Source organism: Callithrix jacchus, chromosome 3 (assembly GCF_049354715.1).
Source record: "Callithrix jacchus isolate 240 chromosome 3, calJac240_pri, whole genome shotgun sequence".
NCBI lineage: Eukaryota > Metazoa > Chordata > Mammalia > Primates > Cebidae > Callithrix > Callithrix jacchus.
In genome coordinates this window covers 187,404,305-187,420,449 of record NC_133504.1, presented here as the reverse complement: position 1 = coordinate 187,420,449, position 16,145 = coordinate 187,404,305, and the positions used below count along the sequence as shown (strand labels likewise).

General features: G+C 57.8%; 1 protein-coding gene across 4 annotated transcripts in view; it reads right to left on the bottom strand.

Moving 5' to 3' along the window:
- The window catches only part of SORCS2 (sortilin related VPS10 domain containing receptor 2), a 575,162-nt gene extending 567,443 nt beyond the window's left edge, over nucleotides 1–7,719 (bottom strand). For all 4 annotated transcript variants that reach the window (XM_035294142.3, XM_035294144.3, XM_035294143.3 and 1 more), the window contains exon 1: nucleotides 7,178–7,719. In XM_035294142.3, the coding sequence (XP_035150033.3) occupies nucleotides 7,178–7,651 (474 nt within the window). In that variant the 5' untranslated portion in view covers nucleotides 7,652–7,719. The remainder of the gene's footprint in view (nucleotides 1–7,177) is intronic.
- Between the last annotated feature and the right edge of the window lie 8,426 nt (nucleotides 7,720–16,145).

Sequence of the window (16,145 nt, the reverse complement as noted above, 5' to 3'; positions counted from 1 at the left end):
TTGCACTTGTGAATAGCCATTGCACTCCAGCCTGGGCAACATAGTGAGACCCCATCTCTTGAAGAAAAAAAAAGAGGGCTGCAGTGAAGTTCTTAGGCTGGGAATTCCAAAGTCTCTTCTACGTCATTCAGTCTCCATTCATATAAATAAAATACAAATTAGCAAATGTGTACTAAACACAAGCAATGTCAGGATTGGTGATGACCTTGGAGATGGTCTGGTCCTGGCACTCATTCTACAGATGGGGAAACAGGCCTGGGGAAGCGTGGGTACATGGGTGGCCAGCATGATGGGAAGGGAGGGGTGAGCACCCAGCTGAGTGCTGCAGGTGGAAGACCTAGGGTTCCCCAGGGAGGAGAGGGAAGGCAGCACCAGTGTTTTGGAGGGCAGGGGAGGGGCCCAGGGATCAGAGCCAGAGGCCATGAGGAGCAGCATGGAGCGCAGCCCTGGCTCCAGCGGGGGTCTGGGCTCACAACCACAACTCTGGACCCCTCAGGCAGCGCCTGGTGGTCCCGCTTCCCACCCCAAGCTGGAAGTCCCTGCTGCATGGACATTGAGCCTTCTTTTCAGCACTTCCAGCAAGTGGGGACCGGGCCTCCAGAGCAGCATGCACTTGGGGCAGCTGAAGACAGCGCAACCTCACCCCCAGCTCTGCACTTCCCCACCAGAGGGGTGCGCTTCCAGCCCAAAGCTGGCTTCCATCCCATAACCCCTCCTACTCACAGTCCCCGGGAGTGTCAGCCCCTCAGGCGAGGACCCAACAGGACAGGGCACCTTAGGTCAGGTGAACTGATTTCAGGGAGAGGGGCAGTGGGTTTGGGAGGTTCTCAGGGTCCTCAGAAGTGACAGGAACAGAGCAGTACTTGAGGAGGTGCACAGAGAGGGCAGAATATAGGGGGAGCTACAGTCAAGGTCTCACCTGTTGGACTTGGATGAGAACACACACCAAAGCAGCTCCCCACCCCAAAAGCCAGGGAGTGGGTCTGTGCAGGCCCGCCCAGAGCAGCAGCCTCCCTAGGACCCCAGCCAGGAGACAGCATGGCAGGAGCCCCCTCAGAGACCCCCGGCTTCCCAGCACAGGCAACAGCCACAGGCAGCCCCCACCAGCCCCACCCGCCCTCTACACCCCAGAGATCTCTGCTGCTCCCCTCAGCCCCGCCTCCCAGCCTTGCCAGTCGTCCTTATCCTCCTTCCCCTGTGGCCCAGGTGGTCCCTCCCCAGGTGAGCCGAGCCTCCCCTGCCCCGCCTTGTCCTCCCTGCATCTGTGCCTCAACACCAGCCCCACCTCACTCCTCGTCAATTGCATCCCTGGGGCTCTCTGCCTTCACCCCACTTTGGACCACAGGCATTTCAAGAGGAGGAGCCATCCCGCTGACTCCAGGCCCTTCCTCCGCACCCTGGGCTGACACCTAAAACACGATGACCCAACTAGGGCCCGAGTTGAGAGAGAGCACAGCCCCCATCCTCCCAGCCCAGAGGAGAATCAGGACGGGGACTTCTGCCCAGTGCACCCAGCAGAGCCTGTGGGTAAGCACCCAGGGTAAGCACCCATGAAACGAGGTCTGCGACTGATCTGGAGGCAAATGTGAGGCCACGTGGAGGTTTCTGGGCACAACACCCTCCCCTTCTTGCTGGGGGCTCTCAACCCATGCTCTGAATGGCACGTGACCAGGGTGAGGGCAGAAGACCTGGGTCACCTCGCGAGCCTGCGGTTTGCACGCCAAGACTTCCCTAGACTGGGCACGCCCTGCACATGTCCCCACATGCTGCCGCCTCTCTCCACACAGAGTCCTGGCTCCCTCATCATTCTTCATCCAGCCGCCAGGCCCAGGGTCCCAGACAGGTTTGTACCGCCAGCAGCCAGCACCTGACAGCAAGTGTGACAAGCACTCGGCCCTGGTCACCACGTCCCTTGACCTCTGCCTGCTTCTGTCTCTCTCCAGGTGGCCGCTGGACACCCTTGATGATGAGCTGTCACGACAGAGACAGAGGCCCAGCACCCGCAGGCTGATCAGCCACAGCTCAGCCACCAGGGGCCACATCTCGGGCTCCAACCCAGCCCCCACCCCAAACCCTGGGAGGCCCGCACCGTGGTAGCCTAGATACCACTCAGGACAGAGAGAGGCGTGCAGAGCTGGGGCAGCCACGTCCTGTGCGTCCAGCCACCCGCCTCTCTCCGACCCACTCTCCTCTTCCCTCAGCCCCTCCACGGTCTTGCCCAAGCCTCCCACTGGCAGCAGCTTCCCCCTGAGCCTCTGTCCAGATGCCTCACCCTGCGGCCCTCAGCAGCCCCATCCCCCCACTGCCTCTAGGGCTGTTTCGTGATATCATTCGATGAGCTCCCGCTGTGGGCCCGGCTCTGATCCGAGCACTGTACCAGGAAGATCTCACTTCACCTGCACCACAAACCTACGAGCCTTCACTTCTCACCTTTTCAAGACATGGTCACTGAGGTTCAGAGAATGTAGTCCATTTGCCCTGGATGCCAGAGCCAGAGAGGGGCAGGGCCAGGATACAGACCCGGGCAGGCTGCCTCCGAATCTCCACTGACTCCAGTGTCCACCACCCCTCCCTGCCGCACGGACTCTTCAGCCTTGCATCTGGGGTCCATCCGGAGCTGACTTTTTTACAAACTCGTGTCTCCTTGCCCAATGCATTCACTTTCACTTTATGTGACACAAGCGTACCTTCCGATTCCTACTGCCCAGACCTCGCTCAAGCTAGAATGTTGTTTTCTGGAATGTTCTCCATCTGCTATGTACTCCACCTACTCATTCTTTAGGGCAGCCTTGATGCCACCTCTTCCGAGCAGACTTCCCTGATTTCCCCATCAGCATTATCAGGGGAGGGTGACACTCAGCCCCTTATAGCCTAGCTGTTTATGTCCATCTCTTGCCTCCCACTAGACTACTCTGAGCTCCACTACTAAACTCAGGGGATACAAAGGAAGCTGAGACCCCTTCCCTGCTATCAGGGTCTCAACTGTGTCCCCACCCACCAAAATCCACATGTTGAAGTCCTAATCCCTTGCACTTCAGAATATGACTGCATTTGGAAGCAGGGTCTTTAAGAGGTAACTAGGTTAAAATGAGGTGGTTAGAATCAGCCCTGATCCAATACGACCGGTGTCCTTACAAAATAGGCAACGAGGACACAGACACACACAGAGGGAAGACCTCGTGGAGACACGGGAGCAGGTGGCATCTGCAAGCCCAGGAGAGAGGCCTCAGAAGGAACCAACCTGGACAATGCCTTCATCTCCGACTTCCAGCCTCCAGGACTGAGAGAGAACACATCTGTGTTCCAGCCACACAGTCTGCGGCACTTTGCCCGGGCACCCCTAGAAAGCACATTCACCTGCCCTCAAGGATGTCGGCACCTGGCAGATGTCATGATGGAATTCTCACGCCACTTGAGAGAGGCCTTGGGAGCTACAGTAGAAGAAGCTGCCACCGACCATTGGCTCTTGACCTCTTAACTCAGAGGAACAAGTTTCACAAGCTCTGCTGATGTGCAGCTCTAGTTCCCTGGGTATAAAACATACACAAATATCAGATTCATCCAGACTGCAGAACAGAGGCGTGGGTATTCTGCTCAGAATCACCTCTGCATGATCCCTTGGATACCACCAACCATGTACGCGCTGCACAGAGCAGATTTGAAAAATGGGCAGAGGGAGGGGAGGGGGAGGGGAGGAGGATGGAGGTGAGAAGGAGGGGAGGAGAGGGAGGGAGGAGGAGGGGCAGGGGGAGGGGGAGGAGAGGGGAGGGGAAGCGTTGGGAGAGGGAAGGGGAGGGGTGGGTGATCTTCTTGGGGACCAATGACAGAGGCGAACAAAGTGGACCTGGCTGCAGGAAGCTCACGTTCAAGGCAAAGGCTACATTCGGCTTCAAAGTTGAGGATCAAGTGCCTTGTGGGAAGGAGCCCAGGTGAGCTGTGTTTAAAATAAGCACAGTAAGCCCACGATTTCCCAGAAACATTAAGAACAGGACGGGGCACGGCACATTCCCCATAGGGACAACATGAAAACGCAACCCCAGAGGCCGAGAGCCACACTCTGGAATATTCGTCCACCTCAAATAGCACCGCCGCCTCCAAGGGCAGCTGCAGAGACACAAAACCCAAGCCGTGTGCGCGCAGCCCACTCTGCATCCGTAAAAACGCAATACCTCTTGGTTTCAAGGAAACATTAAGTTCGCACAGAACGATTTTTTCCTGCAGCTAAACGTCAGACGGGGAGGCAGTGTTTGAACTTCCAAGCAAGTCCCCTTCTCTGTCTCCATGGGAGCAGGCAGAACCAAGCCACTGGAAGGAAACTTGTGTAAAATTCACGGAGCTGCAGCGACGGGGGCTGAAATCCTGGGACTCCTTCCTGTGGGATGCTCTCAAATGCCCTGTTTTAAAGTCCATCCCCCTCATCAAATGCTCCTGTTAATTTTGAAGAACACCTGATATGGTAAACACTCCGTTCATGTTGACATCTGCAGAGGGCGGTGAGCAAGTAAGGACATACAACTCGAGGAAGGCTGCTCAGCACGCCAGCCCTGTGAGTGTCCGTAGCTTTCAGGCAGACGTGAAACCCACTGCCGAATCCTGGCTAAAGTCTTAGTCCTGTGCTTGCAAGGTGGGACTAGAGGGAGCAGAGCACATGTCTAAGACACGTCGTGTGCTGAGAAGACAATATTACGTCCGCAACAAGTACTGGGGAAAGGATTTTTTTCTTTTAGAGCAGTTTTACTTAGTCAGCTCGAGGTAACAGCCTTCTCGCCTCTTCTGAGTTTTCTCAGGAGAGACGAAACTCCTACAGCCTCAGCTGCTCCCCGAGGTACAGGATGATCAAGTGTTCCCCGACTGCCCAGTCCGGAGAATGGGTGTGTGGGAGGCAGCAGTGGAAGGTGGTGAAGCCCAATGCCTAGTCCAGCGTCTGACCCCACAGACGCCCACACTCACTACTCACAATGGGGGCGTGCTGGCTTCTGCTTCCTGAGTGTTTGCTAAGTGTCAGGCTATGCCCGCTGTGCCACACCCCACCCCTGCCCCAGGCCTCACGCTGGCCGGAGGACATGCATCCCTTAAAGCTTCTCTCTGGTTCCTTGGACTTTCTGTCCCCTGCCCGCAGTGAGGGTGCAAGCCCACCCAGTCACAGAGGAGTCACCCAACCCAGCTGCTGCCCTCAAGGAGCAAAGCCACGTGCATGGGCTCCTCTGACAGCCCCCACCCTAGTGCCCATCCCTGCTGGCCCAAGCTCCCTCCTCAACTCTCTCCCAGGAAGCTCCCCTATACCCAGACTGTGAGGTCAGGATGGGGACAGGCTGGTTGCCAGCCTATGTGGAAGACAGCTAGCCTGCCCCCTGCCATGGGGCTCCTCCACCCCCTCCCCAGAAAGCTAAATGACGAAGGGGCAGGAGCAAGCTGCAGGATCAACCGCCTAGGCAGACGGGGTGGGGTTAGAGAGTTCCAGCCCTGCAGGATTTGCTTTTCGTGTTTATTTGGTCCTTTGAGCTCTTAGTTTCTGGGTTACCTTTCCACCTGAATTATAGCTTATGATACAGCCAACCCCATTTGTTCACAAGTACACCTGGCATCTGACCCCTCTCTCAAAGTGCAGATGGAGAGGGCACCCTCCAGGGCTCTTCTAGGGAGGGGGCACCTGCCACCTTCCGTAAGTCAGCCCACTCGGCACCCTGACTGCCCCCTGCTGGCCCGCTGCACTCAGGGAGCCAGCTCTGCCCTCGGAGGGCTGCTAGTCTGGCTGGAGATGCCAGGAATGACCCAGGACCAGACACTTGGTACCTGCACCCTGATAGCCACCAGCTGGTTGGGGAGCTGGGCTCTAGGCGGACCAAATCCAATCAGTGCTGCCCCTGCCCCAACATATTCATCTGCCCACCTCATCCCTCCTCCAGCGCAAATCACAGCCACCTGCGAGTAGCCCCACAAGGCTGGACAGAGATGAGCACCAGTGACTGCCAAAATTATGCCCTTTCCTAGCTGCGGAGACCAGTGCTCCCCACCGCCCAGGCAACCACCTATGCATAGAGGAACACTGGCCCAGCGCTCCCGCCTCGGGACTTTGTAAAGTGAGAAGAGGTGGGGGTTCCTAGGGGACCTGAAGAGACAGCAAGGCACAAGAATGAGGGAAGCCTCCCAGCTCCACTCCCCATACAAATGTGTCCTCCCTGGGAATTCATGGCTGCCCCCTCCCTACCCCAATCCTTCTCTGGAAGCTGCAAAACTAGAGACCCACCCCGAGATGCCCAGGGTGACCTCAGAGTGACCCTCAGCCCTTTTCCTGGGGTGGGGAAGTGAGGCTGAGGCAGCCCGCAGGGGAAGAATCTGAAGGGTCCTGTGCCTCCTGCAGTCACCCCCAAAGGCCAGAGGGGGCAGGATCCGGGAAGGGTAGGCGCTCCAGGCTGTGGGTGGAGGAGCAGGAGGTCCCCAGCAGAGGTGGCAAACTTCCAGCTGGAGCAAAGCCAGAGTGGCCGGGAAGGTGGGGGGAGGGTGGGGAGTTTGCAGTGCCAGCGCCACACGGGTCAGCACAGTGTGGGGATGGCCCGTGGGGTACGCGGGTCCCGGTGCATCCAGGCAGGGCGACCTGCAGCAGGAGCTCAAGGCAACAATGGGTCACACTAGGGGACCCCAGGAGGAAGGGAAACCCAGAAAGCCCAGAGTCCCAGAATAGGATTCAAGCTGACTGGGGGAAGTCCCGGAGCCTGCGGAGATGCCACCGCGGAGTCCCGGGTAGACCAGGGAGGGGAGGATCCCGGAGCCCAGAATCCCAGAAGGTGACGCTCAGCCGGTAGAGCCTGGGGGGTGCTGGATCTAACACAGAGCTGGGGTAACCCTCGAGGATTTGCAGGCTCCCGAAGTCTCTGGGGACCTCCTCGGTAACCCAGGACCTGGAGGCCAGGAGGGAGTCCCCGTGGTGGCCCAGGATCCCGAAATCTGTGGGAATGTCGCCTGCGGTAAGACAGGAGCACGAATCCGAGGACCTCTCCCCAAATAACCGGTGACCTGAGGCCAGTAGGGGCGCCGCCGAGGTGACCCAAGTGCCCAAGTAGCCACGAACGCCCCGGATGACCGCGGGGTGGTCGCGGGTGGGGGCCGCTGCGGTCCCGCCGGAGTGTCCCGCGGGGTCCCGGGCAGGGGCCGCGGCAAGCGCGCGGAGGTCACTTACGCTGCTGTTCTCGCCCGTCCAGTGCACCATCGCCTGGTTGTGCGTCGCGTCCCCCTTGAGCACGAACGAGGTGCTGATGAGCGAGACCTGCGCCCGCGAAGCCGCTCCGGCCAGCGGCGCCGCCCGCTCCCAGCGCCGGTTGCCCGCGGCGGGGGCGCCGTCCTCGCCGGGACTCGGAGCGGGACCTGGACTCGGACCCGGGACGCGGGGCTCCGTGCCGCGCGCCCGCCGGTCCTCGCCGCCACCGGCCTCCGCGCGCCCCGCGGGAGGGCTCCGTGGCACCCGAGTCAGCTGCGCGCGGGGACCCAGGCGCCCGGGCTCGGGGGAGCGCCCCGCCGCCCCGCAGGCGCCCAGCAGCAGCAGCAGCAGCAGCAGCAGCGGCCGCGAGCGCGGCGGCGGAGGGGCCCCGGGGCTAGGGGCTCGGGCGGCGGGGCCGGGGCCCTTCGGGGTACGCGGGGGCCCCCGGTGCGCCATGGTCGCCAGGGGCGGCGGCGGAGCCGGCGGCGGGGCGGCGCAGGCGAGGGGACCGCGGCCGGGAGAGCGGGAGGGCGCTGAGGAGCGCGATCGAGAGCGCAGAGAAAGGAGCCGGCGAGGGGAGGGAGCGGCGGGAGGAGGGGACTCGGCGGCCCCGGCGCCACCCGCGACGCCGAGCGCGCACCGCCACCTGCCGGCCGGCCCGCAGCCCAGACGCTCGCTCGTGGGGAGCCCGGGGTCCTGGAGCGCGGCCCCCACTCCAGGACAAGATCCCTTTCCCAGCGTGGCGCTTCCTCCCGTCCTCCTTCCCCGCTCTCCACCTCTTCCCGTCCTCCCTCCTCTCCGCGTATTTACTGAGCGCCTGCTGTGGTCCAGCCAGGGTTCTGGGGCTCTGGGCTCCCGCTGGGAACAACCAGCCTCCCCCCCACCCCCCGTCCAGGAGCTGACAGTCTGAGAGAGACAGACCAACCCAAGCGGACATTCACAGGCAAAAGAACCCCCAGAGCTAGAACCAGGGTTCCCCGTGAGGATTATAAAGGGTTCTCCTCCAGGGCCTCTGAAGAGGTGGCAGTGGAGGGGACTGAGGGTCAGGAAGGTCCCTGGGGAGACTGCTGGGGGGACGGGGCAGTGCAGAGGCCCTAAGGTGTCCTCTGCGGGACTGCCCCAAGGGCAGCCAGGCCTCTGGCTCAGATATCAACTTGTGGTGGCTTCATCTCCCAACCCAGAGACCAAGAGGGAGCTACCCTGAACAGGACAACCCCCTGTGCGGGGAGGCCTGGAAGGAGGCAGAGGGTGAGGTCCTAGACACCTGGCAAGCACAGTGAGGAATGTGGAAACTGAGGCTCGGAGCACAGAAAGTCCCCACTCAAGAGCCCATGGCCACTTTAGTTCAGTAGTGATAAAAATGACTTCACAGAGCACACACCCTGAGTGTCAGACTGGCCTCTGGGAACAGACAAGGCAGGCACTTCTGGAGGCAAGACCAGGGTCAGAGCCTCTGCCAGGCCAGGGCCATCCTGCTCCCCACTTTCCCTCAGAGGCCCTGCACCAGATGGGAGCCCTTGGGCCAGGGTCCCTGTCACACCCCACCTCCCAGCTGGGTCTCTTGGCTCCAGAGAGTCTACTGGGGCAGAGGAGTAAGGCCTCAAACATCTGGGAAAGATGGAGAATTGGGGGGTTCCCTCTGGCCCCCAGAGAATTGGAGCACCCAGCGCCCTCCCCAGGAAATGCCAAATCACTGGGCACAGGCTACCTGCATTCATGCTGTGCTCAGCACTGGGAGTTGGGGAGGGGGAGGTCTGCCCAGATGTCTGAGGCCCCCAACTCAGAACGTGCCCTCCCCTCTCACCCCAACCCCCATGTAAATCCCAAACCTGTCAGGTTCAAACCCAATGGGAAGAGGAAAGGGAGGCCTCTGCAGCTGTGAGAACATCTAGTCTCACACAGGAAGCAGAGAAGAACAGAGCGGGGTCAGTGGAGGGGAGAAGAGGAAAAGTGGGGGACCAAGAGAGGCATGCAGACTGTGGCTGGCAGGGGAGCACTGCACGTGGAGTCAGAGAAGAGATGGTTCCACCCCAGCTCAGACAGGATCCTCCATGGGCCTTCCCCAAATGCCCGAGCCTCCATTTTGCCAACTGCAAAGGAAGAGGCTGCACAATCTCCGGGGCCTCTCTCAGTGTTAACTGTCCTGGTTTTGTTTTATATAACGAAGGCCTCCAAGCATCATCCTCAAGAAACTCAGCCAGCTGCGGTTCTCACATTTGTAGTCCTAACACAGTGGGAGGCCAAGGTGGGAGGAATGCTTGAAGCCAGAAGTTAGACCAGCCTGGGCAACATGGTGAGACCCCATCTCTACAAAAATATGTTAAAATATTAGCTGGGTGTGGAAGCACACACCTGTGGTCCCAACTATTTGGGAAGCTGAGGTCAGAGGACCACTTGAGCCCAGGAGGTCAAGGCTGCAGTGAGCCAAGATCGCACCACTGCACTCCAGCCTGAACGACAGAGCAAGACCCTATCTCAAAAAAAGAAAGGAGGAAGGGAGGGAGGGAGGAAGAAGGAAGGAAGGAAGGAAGGAAGGAAGGGAGGGAGGGAGGGAGGGAGGGAGGGAGGGAGGGAGGGAAAGGAAAGAAGGAAGGGAGGGAGGGAGGGAGGGAGGGGAGGGGGGAGAGAGAGAGAGAGAAAGAAAGAGAGAGAGAAAGACAGTATAACAAAAGGATTATAAATCATTGTTATAAAGACACCTGCAGCACTGTTTATAATAGCAAAGACCTGGAACCAACCCAAATGCCCATCAATGACAGACTGGATAAAGAACATGTGGCACATATACACCATGGAATACTATGCAGCCATAAAAAAGGATGTTTTCATGTCATTTGCAGGGACATGGATGAATCTGAAACCGTCATTCTCAGAAAACTGACACAAGAACAGAAAAGCAAACACCGCATGTTCTCACTCATAAGTGGGTGTTGAACAATGAGAACACATGGACACAGGGAGGGGAGCATCACACACTGGGGTCTGGTGGGGGTCGGGGGCTAGGGGAGGGATAACATTGGAAGAAATACCTAGTGTAGGTGGCAGGGGGATGGAGGCAGCAAACCACCGTGGCATGTGTATACCTATGTAACAATCCTGCAAGATCTGCACATGTACCCCAGAACTTAAAGTATAATGAAAGAAAAGTGGGGAGGGAAAATAAACTTGACTGTGTTCATTATGGAGTGCTTACCAGTTGCTGCCATTTTGCCCAGGGCTTGAGAGGACAATGAGGACCGTGCTCTGGGGGCTTCTGTTGTAGGTCATCATATCTCAGTCTCACGACCAGCCTGGACAGGTGTCACTGTCCTCATTTTACAGAGGAGGAAACAGACTCAAAGACGTTCCTTGACAAGGTCACCTGGTCAGTGTGTGTCAGAGGCCAGACTCCAACCCAGGTGTTCCAGCCCCAAGGTACACTCTACACCACCATGCTTGTCATCTGTGCGTTTGTCATCCGTGTGTTCTGGGACCTCGGGCACTGTACATCTGTGGGGCTCAGACTCGGGCTGCCTAGCCAGGCAGGGCACAAGATGAGCTCACCACCAAACCCCTCCAGCTCAAGAGGAGGCTCAGTCACTGAGTGATTTGGTCAGTCACGTTAAGTCCCCCACAGATTAGGGAGGTCCCGAGCTGGAATGCAGTTGGCATGACACCTAGTTACTGATCTTCCCAGAACAATCACTGCCTTTGCCCTAACAAGGCTCCAAGACATTGGGAAAAGCAAGGCAGAGTCTTCCGTTCTGTGGGTCCCAGCTCAGAACCACTGTAACACTCCTAGACCACTCAGTCCCCACAGCCACGAGGGAGACGGGCAAGGTTCCCCCGCTCACAAGGAGCCTCTGTCCTGGGGGGGGAACTAACTTCAGCTAGCACTAAGTGCCCAGGAGAGAACCGTGTGGCCATCTGAGAAGAGGGAAGGGTGCTCAGGGGTCTGGGAAGCCCTGCTCCCCTCAGAGGTGACATTGAGCTGAGGACCAGGGACCCACCCGGGCATCGTGGGAAGAGCCGGGATGGCGACCCCGATGCAGGAGTTGGATGTTCAGGGAGGAGCAGGCGCCACACTTGATTTGTATTCACAGTAGGACGGAAAGTCACTGGGGTGCTTTAAGAAGTGGAGTGAGATTATTGGCATGTTTACGGCCAAAATTCTGGGCACGGTGAGGATGGGCTCAGGAAGCCACTTAGGAGGCTACTCCTCCCAGGTCCAGAGAAAGGCCGTGGTGGCTGGGAGCTGGCAGACGACAGAGGAGAGAATGGAGGGAAACCTGCAGGGACTCATCCGCCACTCCCAGGCACCTCCCACCTGCCTTGCACTCACCCCACTTAGTGACCCACCGTTGAGAAGTGTTAGGTGTGTGAATATTGAGAAATGCTGAGTGTGCCAGGAAGAACGATGGCAAGGAAAGCCTAGCCACCCCCACAAGGAGAAAAATACCTGGAGCATTCCATAGCGGCAGGACAATGTGTAAATATCACACACCTGTTAAAACGATTCTTTAAGCTACCTGCCCCTGCCCCCGTGGCTCCCTTGTGGAGAGTACTTTTTAGGTTGTTTGTGATCAGTGATAAGTGGGCACCAGCTGCCTACCTGGTGTGTTTTGTGTTATGAGAAAAAAAACCGAACACCTTTGTGTTAATAATGACCACCTGTTCAGAGAGAATAAACGCGTGGGTCAGCGTCTACTGGGGCCCTCAGCCCAGAATGCTGCCAGGCCCAGAGGCTCTCAGCTCAGAGGGCTAACGGCCCCCAGGATAGACCCACTTTGCTGTTCTCTCTGGGTGTCTGTCTCTCAGTTCCTTCAGCAACACGAGGGGGGTGGGGAGGTCTCTACGGCCGAGCTGGATCTCAGTAACCCGTATCAGGGACTCCGGCTCCGGTGCCAGGGAAAGACATAGGAGTGTGTAGACAGCAAAGGAGAACTGATTGGCCCCTCATGCCATGCCCTGATGGAAGAAGAGGGCACAGGATGTCTTCAGAAGCCACAGAGTTGGTGTCAGCAGTGCCCACTGAGGAAACCAAAGGCTCAGAAGACATGGGGGCATGAGAGGCTGATGGAGGCGCTGTTGGTGAGGCCACCACAGGCGCCACAAGACCGATTGGGCCACGTGCAGATAGTTGGGCTCCGCATCTGACCTTCAGGTCCATCAGGTCAACAGTAGATACTGTCCAGGGCTAAGAAACTAACTACTGCCCACAACGCTAGGACCCTCCGCACGCCCAGCCTTGCTCACTCGTCACCTTCCCTTCTCCCAGCTCCAGGCTGGGCACTGGGCTCCAGCCTGAATCATACCTGGTGCCTGCTCTTAGGGACCTCACAGCCTGATGAGGGCACACAGGTGAACAGAGAGTGACATTAGGGAAACAGGTATCCCAGAGACATGCCTGGAGCTGTCTGGGGCTGGAGGAAGAATGCCCAGGGGACACCCTTCGACTATCCTGCCAGATAACAGAGACAGTAATGACCATGAATGCCCTGAACGTGTACCGTGGACAAGGCGTTGTCTGGCTGGAAGAGCTCACTGAACTTCACAACATCTGTATAGAGAAGGTATTGTTTTCCCCACGCTGAAGATGGAGAAGGCAAAGGCACAAAGGGATTGAAAAATTTACCTCGAGGATTCCGAGCCCCACTCTCCCATGTGCTGGCGGTGAGACACCTCACCTTCGCCCTTACCTCTCCGTTTCTCAAACTGCCTACCTGAGAAACGGGACCAGCACCATGTGCGTTAATGAGAACTGACTTGAAATGCTGATTCCTGGGCCCCGCCCAGACCAGGAACTCTGGCACAGGCCCAGGGATCTGTTTTAATATGCCCTCCTTTGCTTCCAGCACACCCCCACGTTTGAGAAGCGCTGTGCTAACCCAGTGGCTCCAGGCCCAGGCTGCTCATCAGAATTGTGTGAGAGTTGGGAAAATCCTGCTTCCTGGGTCTGCTTCTGCCTTGGGCTCGATGCAGGTACAGCTCCATTATTCCATCTTCTCTAAACTCCCACGTGATGCCAACGTGCGGCCAGCAGGGCAGGCCGCCCCATGGCCTGGCTTTTCGTCAGGATTCATGAGAGAAGAAAGGCCAAACGTCCAGCACATAGTAGGACTTCAATACCTGGTACCTTCCGTGAGAGGGATATGGCACCAGCTGAACCCCAGTCCAAGCTTTTGGCTTCAAGAGCCGCATGTGCCTCCCCATCCACAGCAAGGCTCCTAATCCAAAAAGAAAAGGCATTTGGTCTTTCCAACTTTTAATCATACCACTTGCTCATTAGAAGTCCCAGGCTTTTCTGAATGATTGAAGGTCTCTAGTGATAATATTTTAATTTACCTTCATAAACGTGACAAAGCTCAAATTGTGCAGCTCCCCAAGTGGGGCCTGCCTCAGATGTCGAGGATCCAAGCTGAGGCTCACCGGAAGCACCGTGGACCCGGCAGGAGGGAGGGCTGCGGGGACAGCCTGGTGGTTTGCTGGACTCCCTGGAGCGGAAGCCCCTGGGCTGGCCCTGAGCAAGATTCCAAAGTTTTGTACCTGCCGTCAGGGCAGAAGGGCAGTAGTGACCTGCAGAGAAACCCCCTAATGACTTTCAGCAAACAGAAAAGGGCAAGAGGAGATGGCTTTAAGTGACAAGGATCAAGCTGATGATCTTGTTATCAGATTGTCAGGGGGAACAGCCAGACAGTGGTGATGGCGGGTCGGGACTTTAACTCGAGCCAGGAGCAAAGTCTGAAGTGGAGACTGAAAGGAAGCATATCCGCTTGTGGAGGAAGGAAAGACCCCTGCAGGAAACAGAAATTGCTACTGACCACTGCCAATCAGAAGGCCGAGGGCAGGCCCGGGGTTGGGAGGAGGCTCAGCAGTTCTTAGAGGGGTTGTTGCGTTCTCACCGAGGTAGGGAGTTCTAATCCCTTGGGCATCATCTCTGTGGACCAGCCAGCCCCCTGATGTGTGAGAGGTTAATGCACCACAAAAGGGTCGGTTCCTTTCTTCCATTCACGAAATATTTACTGAGCATCTGCTATGTACCTGGCACTGTTCTGGGCCCTGGGGAGATGGCAGGAAACAACTAGACCAGATCCTGCCCTCATGGACTCATGCCATGGTGGGAACTCAGACAAAAGGCAGGGAGAAGCAGCACTAGCCACCTCCAGCTGGACAGCTGCCCTAGGATGGGAATTGCGGGCAGCAGCTGGACAGCTGCCCTGGGACGGTAACTGCGGGTGGCAGGACCACAAAGAGGCATGAGTAACCTAGACGGTCTCTGGAAGCCTCCTGAAGAAAGTCGCCTCAGAAGCTGAACCTAGAAGGACAGACAGTGTTTTAGGAATTGAGGAAGAGAGGGTGGAAAGGGTTGCAAAGCGGCTGGTGCAGACACTGGAAGACAGGCAGCACCCGGGCCCCTGAGGAACTGGAGGGACAGCTGCAGGGCAGCAGAGTGCCACGTGTGGCAGCAGCGAGTGAACAGCAAGGCTCCCCAGGCCTGCCCAGCGTCCACTGAGGCATCAGGGGTCCCGGGCCCTGTGGCAGGCACTTGGAAGCCAGGAGGTGATCAGAATCCATCCCCATCCTCTGGGAGGTTAACACCAGGTGAGGGCGACAGGCAGGTCGATATGATGCCACAGGGGGGCAGCAGAGATGCCGATGCCTCCCCAGCTTGGGCGGGCCAGGGCCCTCTCCACTCCTGGTGCCGCGGGGCTAGCTGGCCTGCTCGTCCCCCGTCCCCCATGCGGAGGAGGGTGGGCTGCATCATCACCTCCTTCTTATAGAAGAAACAGGCACAGCACCAAAAGGCACGGGGACTCACACGAGGTCCCCAAATCAGCAGAGGTCATCAGCCGGCCCTGAACCCTGTCCCTCCAACTGAAGAACATACACCCACAGGCTCCCGAGGGCTAACAAGGGCCTGGGGGACCAGCAGCCCGAGCCCCACTCCATGCCCAGGCCTCCACCTCAACTTTCTCCTGCATCAATCCTCACCCACCCCACAGTGCTAGGATGATTCTAAACACTACCAACACCTGGGGAGACTGAGGCAGAGCTGTGACTGTGACCCACCAGCTCTGCAGCACACAGGCACGGGCCCACCCTGAACCCCACTGCTCCCCAGCTCTCTGTGCACACAGATAAAGCACTGTGGGAATGGAAAGCAGGGGCAGCAGCTCTGGCCCACGTAGGTGGGAGGCAGGGAGTGATTGCTCCTCCCACCAATCAGACACTCCTATTCTCACCGGGCGGGCGGAAGCACGCTCTTGCTCAGAGGGAGCCCTCAGCACATTGGAGCCTGAACCACACATGGTCCTCTCCTGATGGGCACCGGGGGTGGTCCGGGGAAAGTGGCCCGTGGCTGGAGAGGGCCAGATCTTTAGGATGAGAGAGCTGACTACAGCCTTGCCGGCGGTCCTGAGGGGAGCTAACAGCACCTGCCTAGATGCGGCTGTAAGGGCTGCGACGTACTCACCCAGAGGCTGTGTTCGTTCATTTGTGGACCTAAAACAAAATACACAGACTGGGTAATTCGTACAGAACAGGCCAGGTGCAGTGGCTCACACTTGTAATCCTAGCATTTTGGGAGGCTGAGGTGGGAGGGTCACTTAGCCTAGGAGTTCAATACCAGCCTAGGCTACATGACAAGACCCCATCTCTATAAAATATTTTAAAATTAGCTGGGCATGATGGTACCTGCCTGTAGTCCCAGCTACTCAGGAGGCTGAAGTGGGAGGATCTGTTTGACCCTGAGAGGTTGAGGCTGCAATGAGCCATGATTGTGCCACTGTACACAATGTACTAGAGAGTGAGACCCTGTCTCCAAAAAAACAAAAAAAACACACACACACACACAGAAATTAATTTCTCATGGTTCTGGAGGCTGCAAAGTGCAAGATCAAGGCGACAGCAGGACTGGTGTCTGGTGAGGGCTGCTTTCTGCTCCCAGGATGGTGCCCTCTTGAGGGACAAA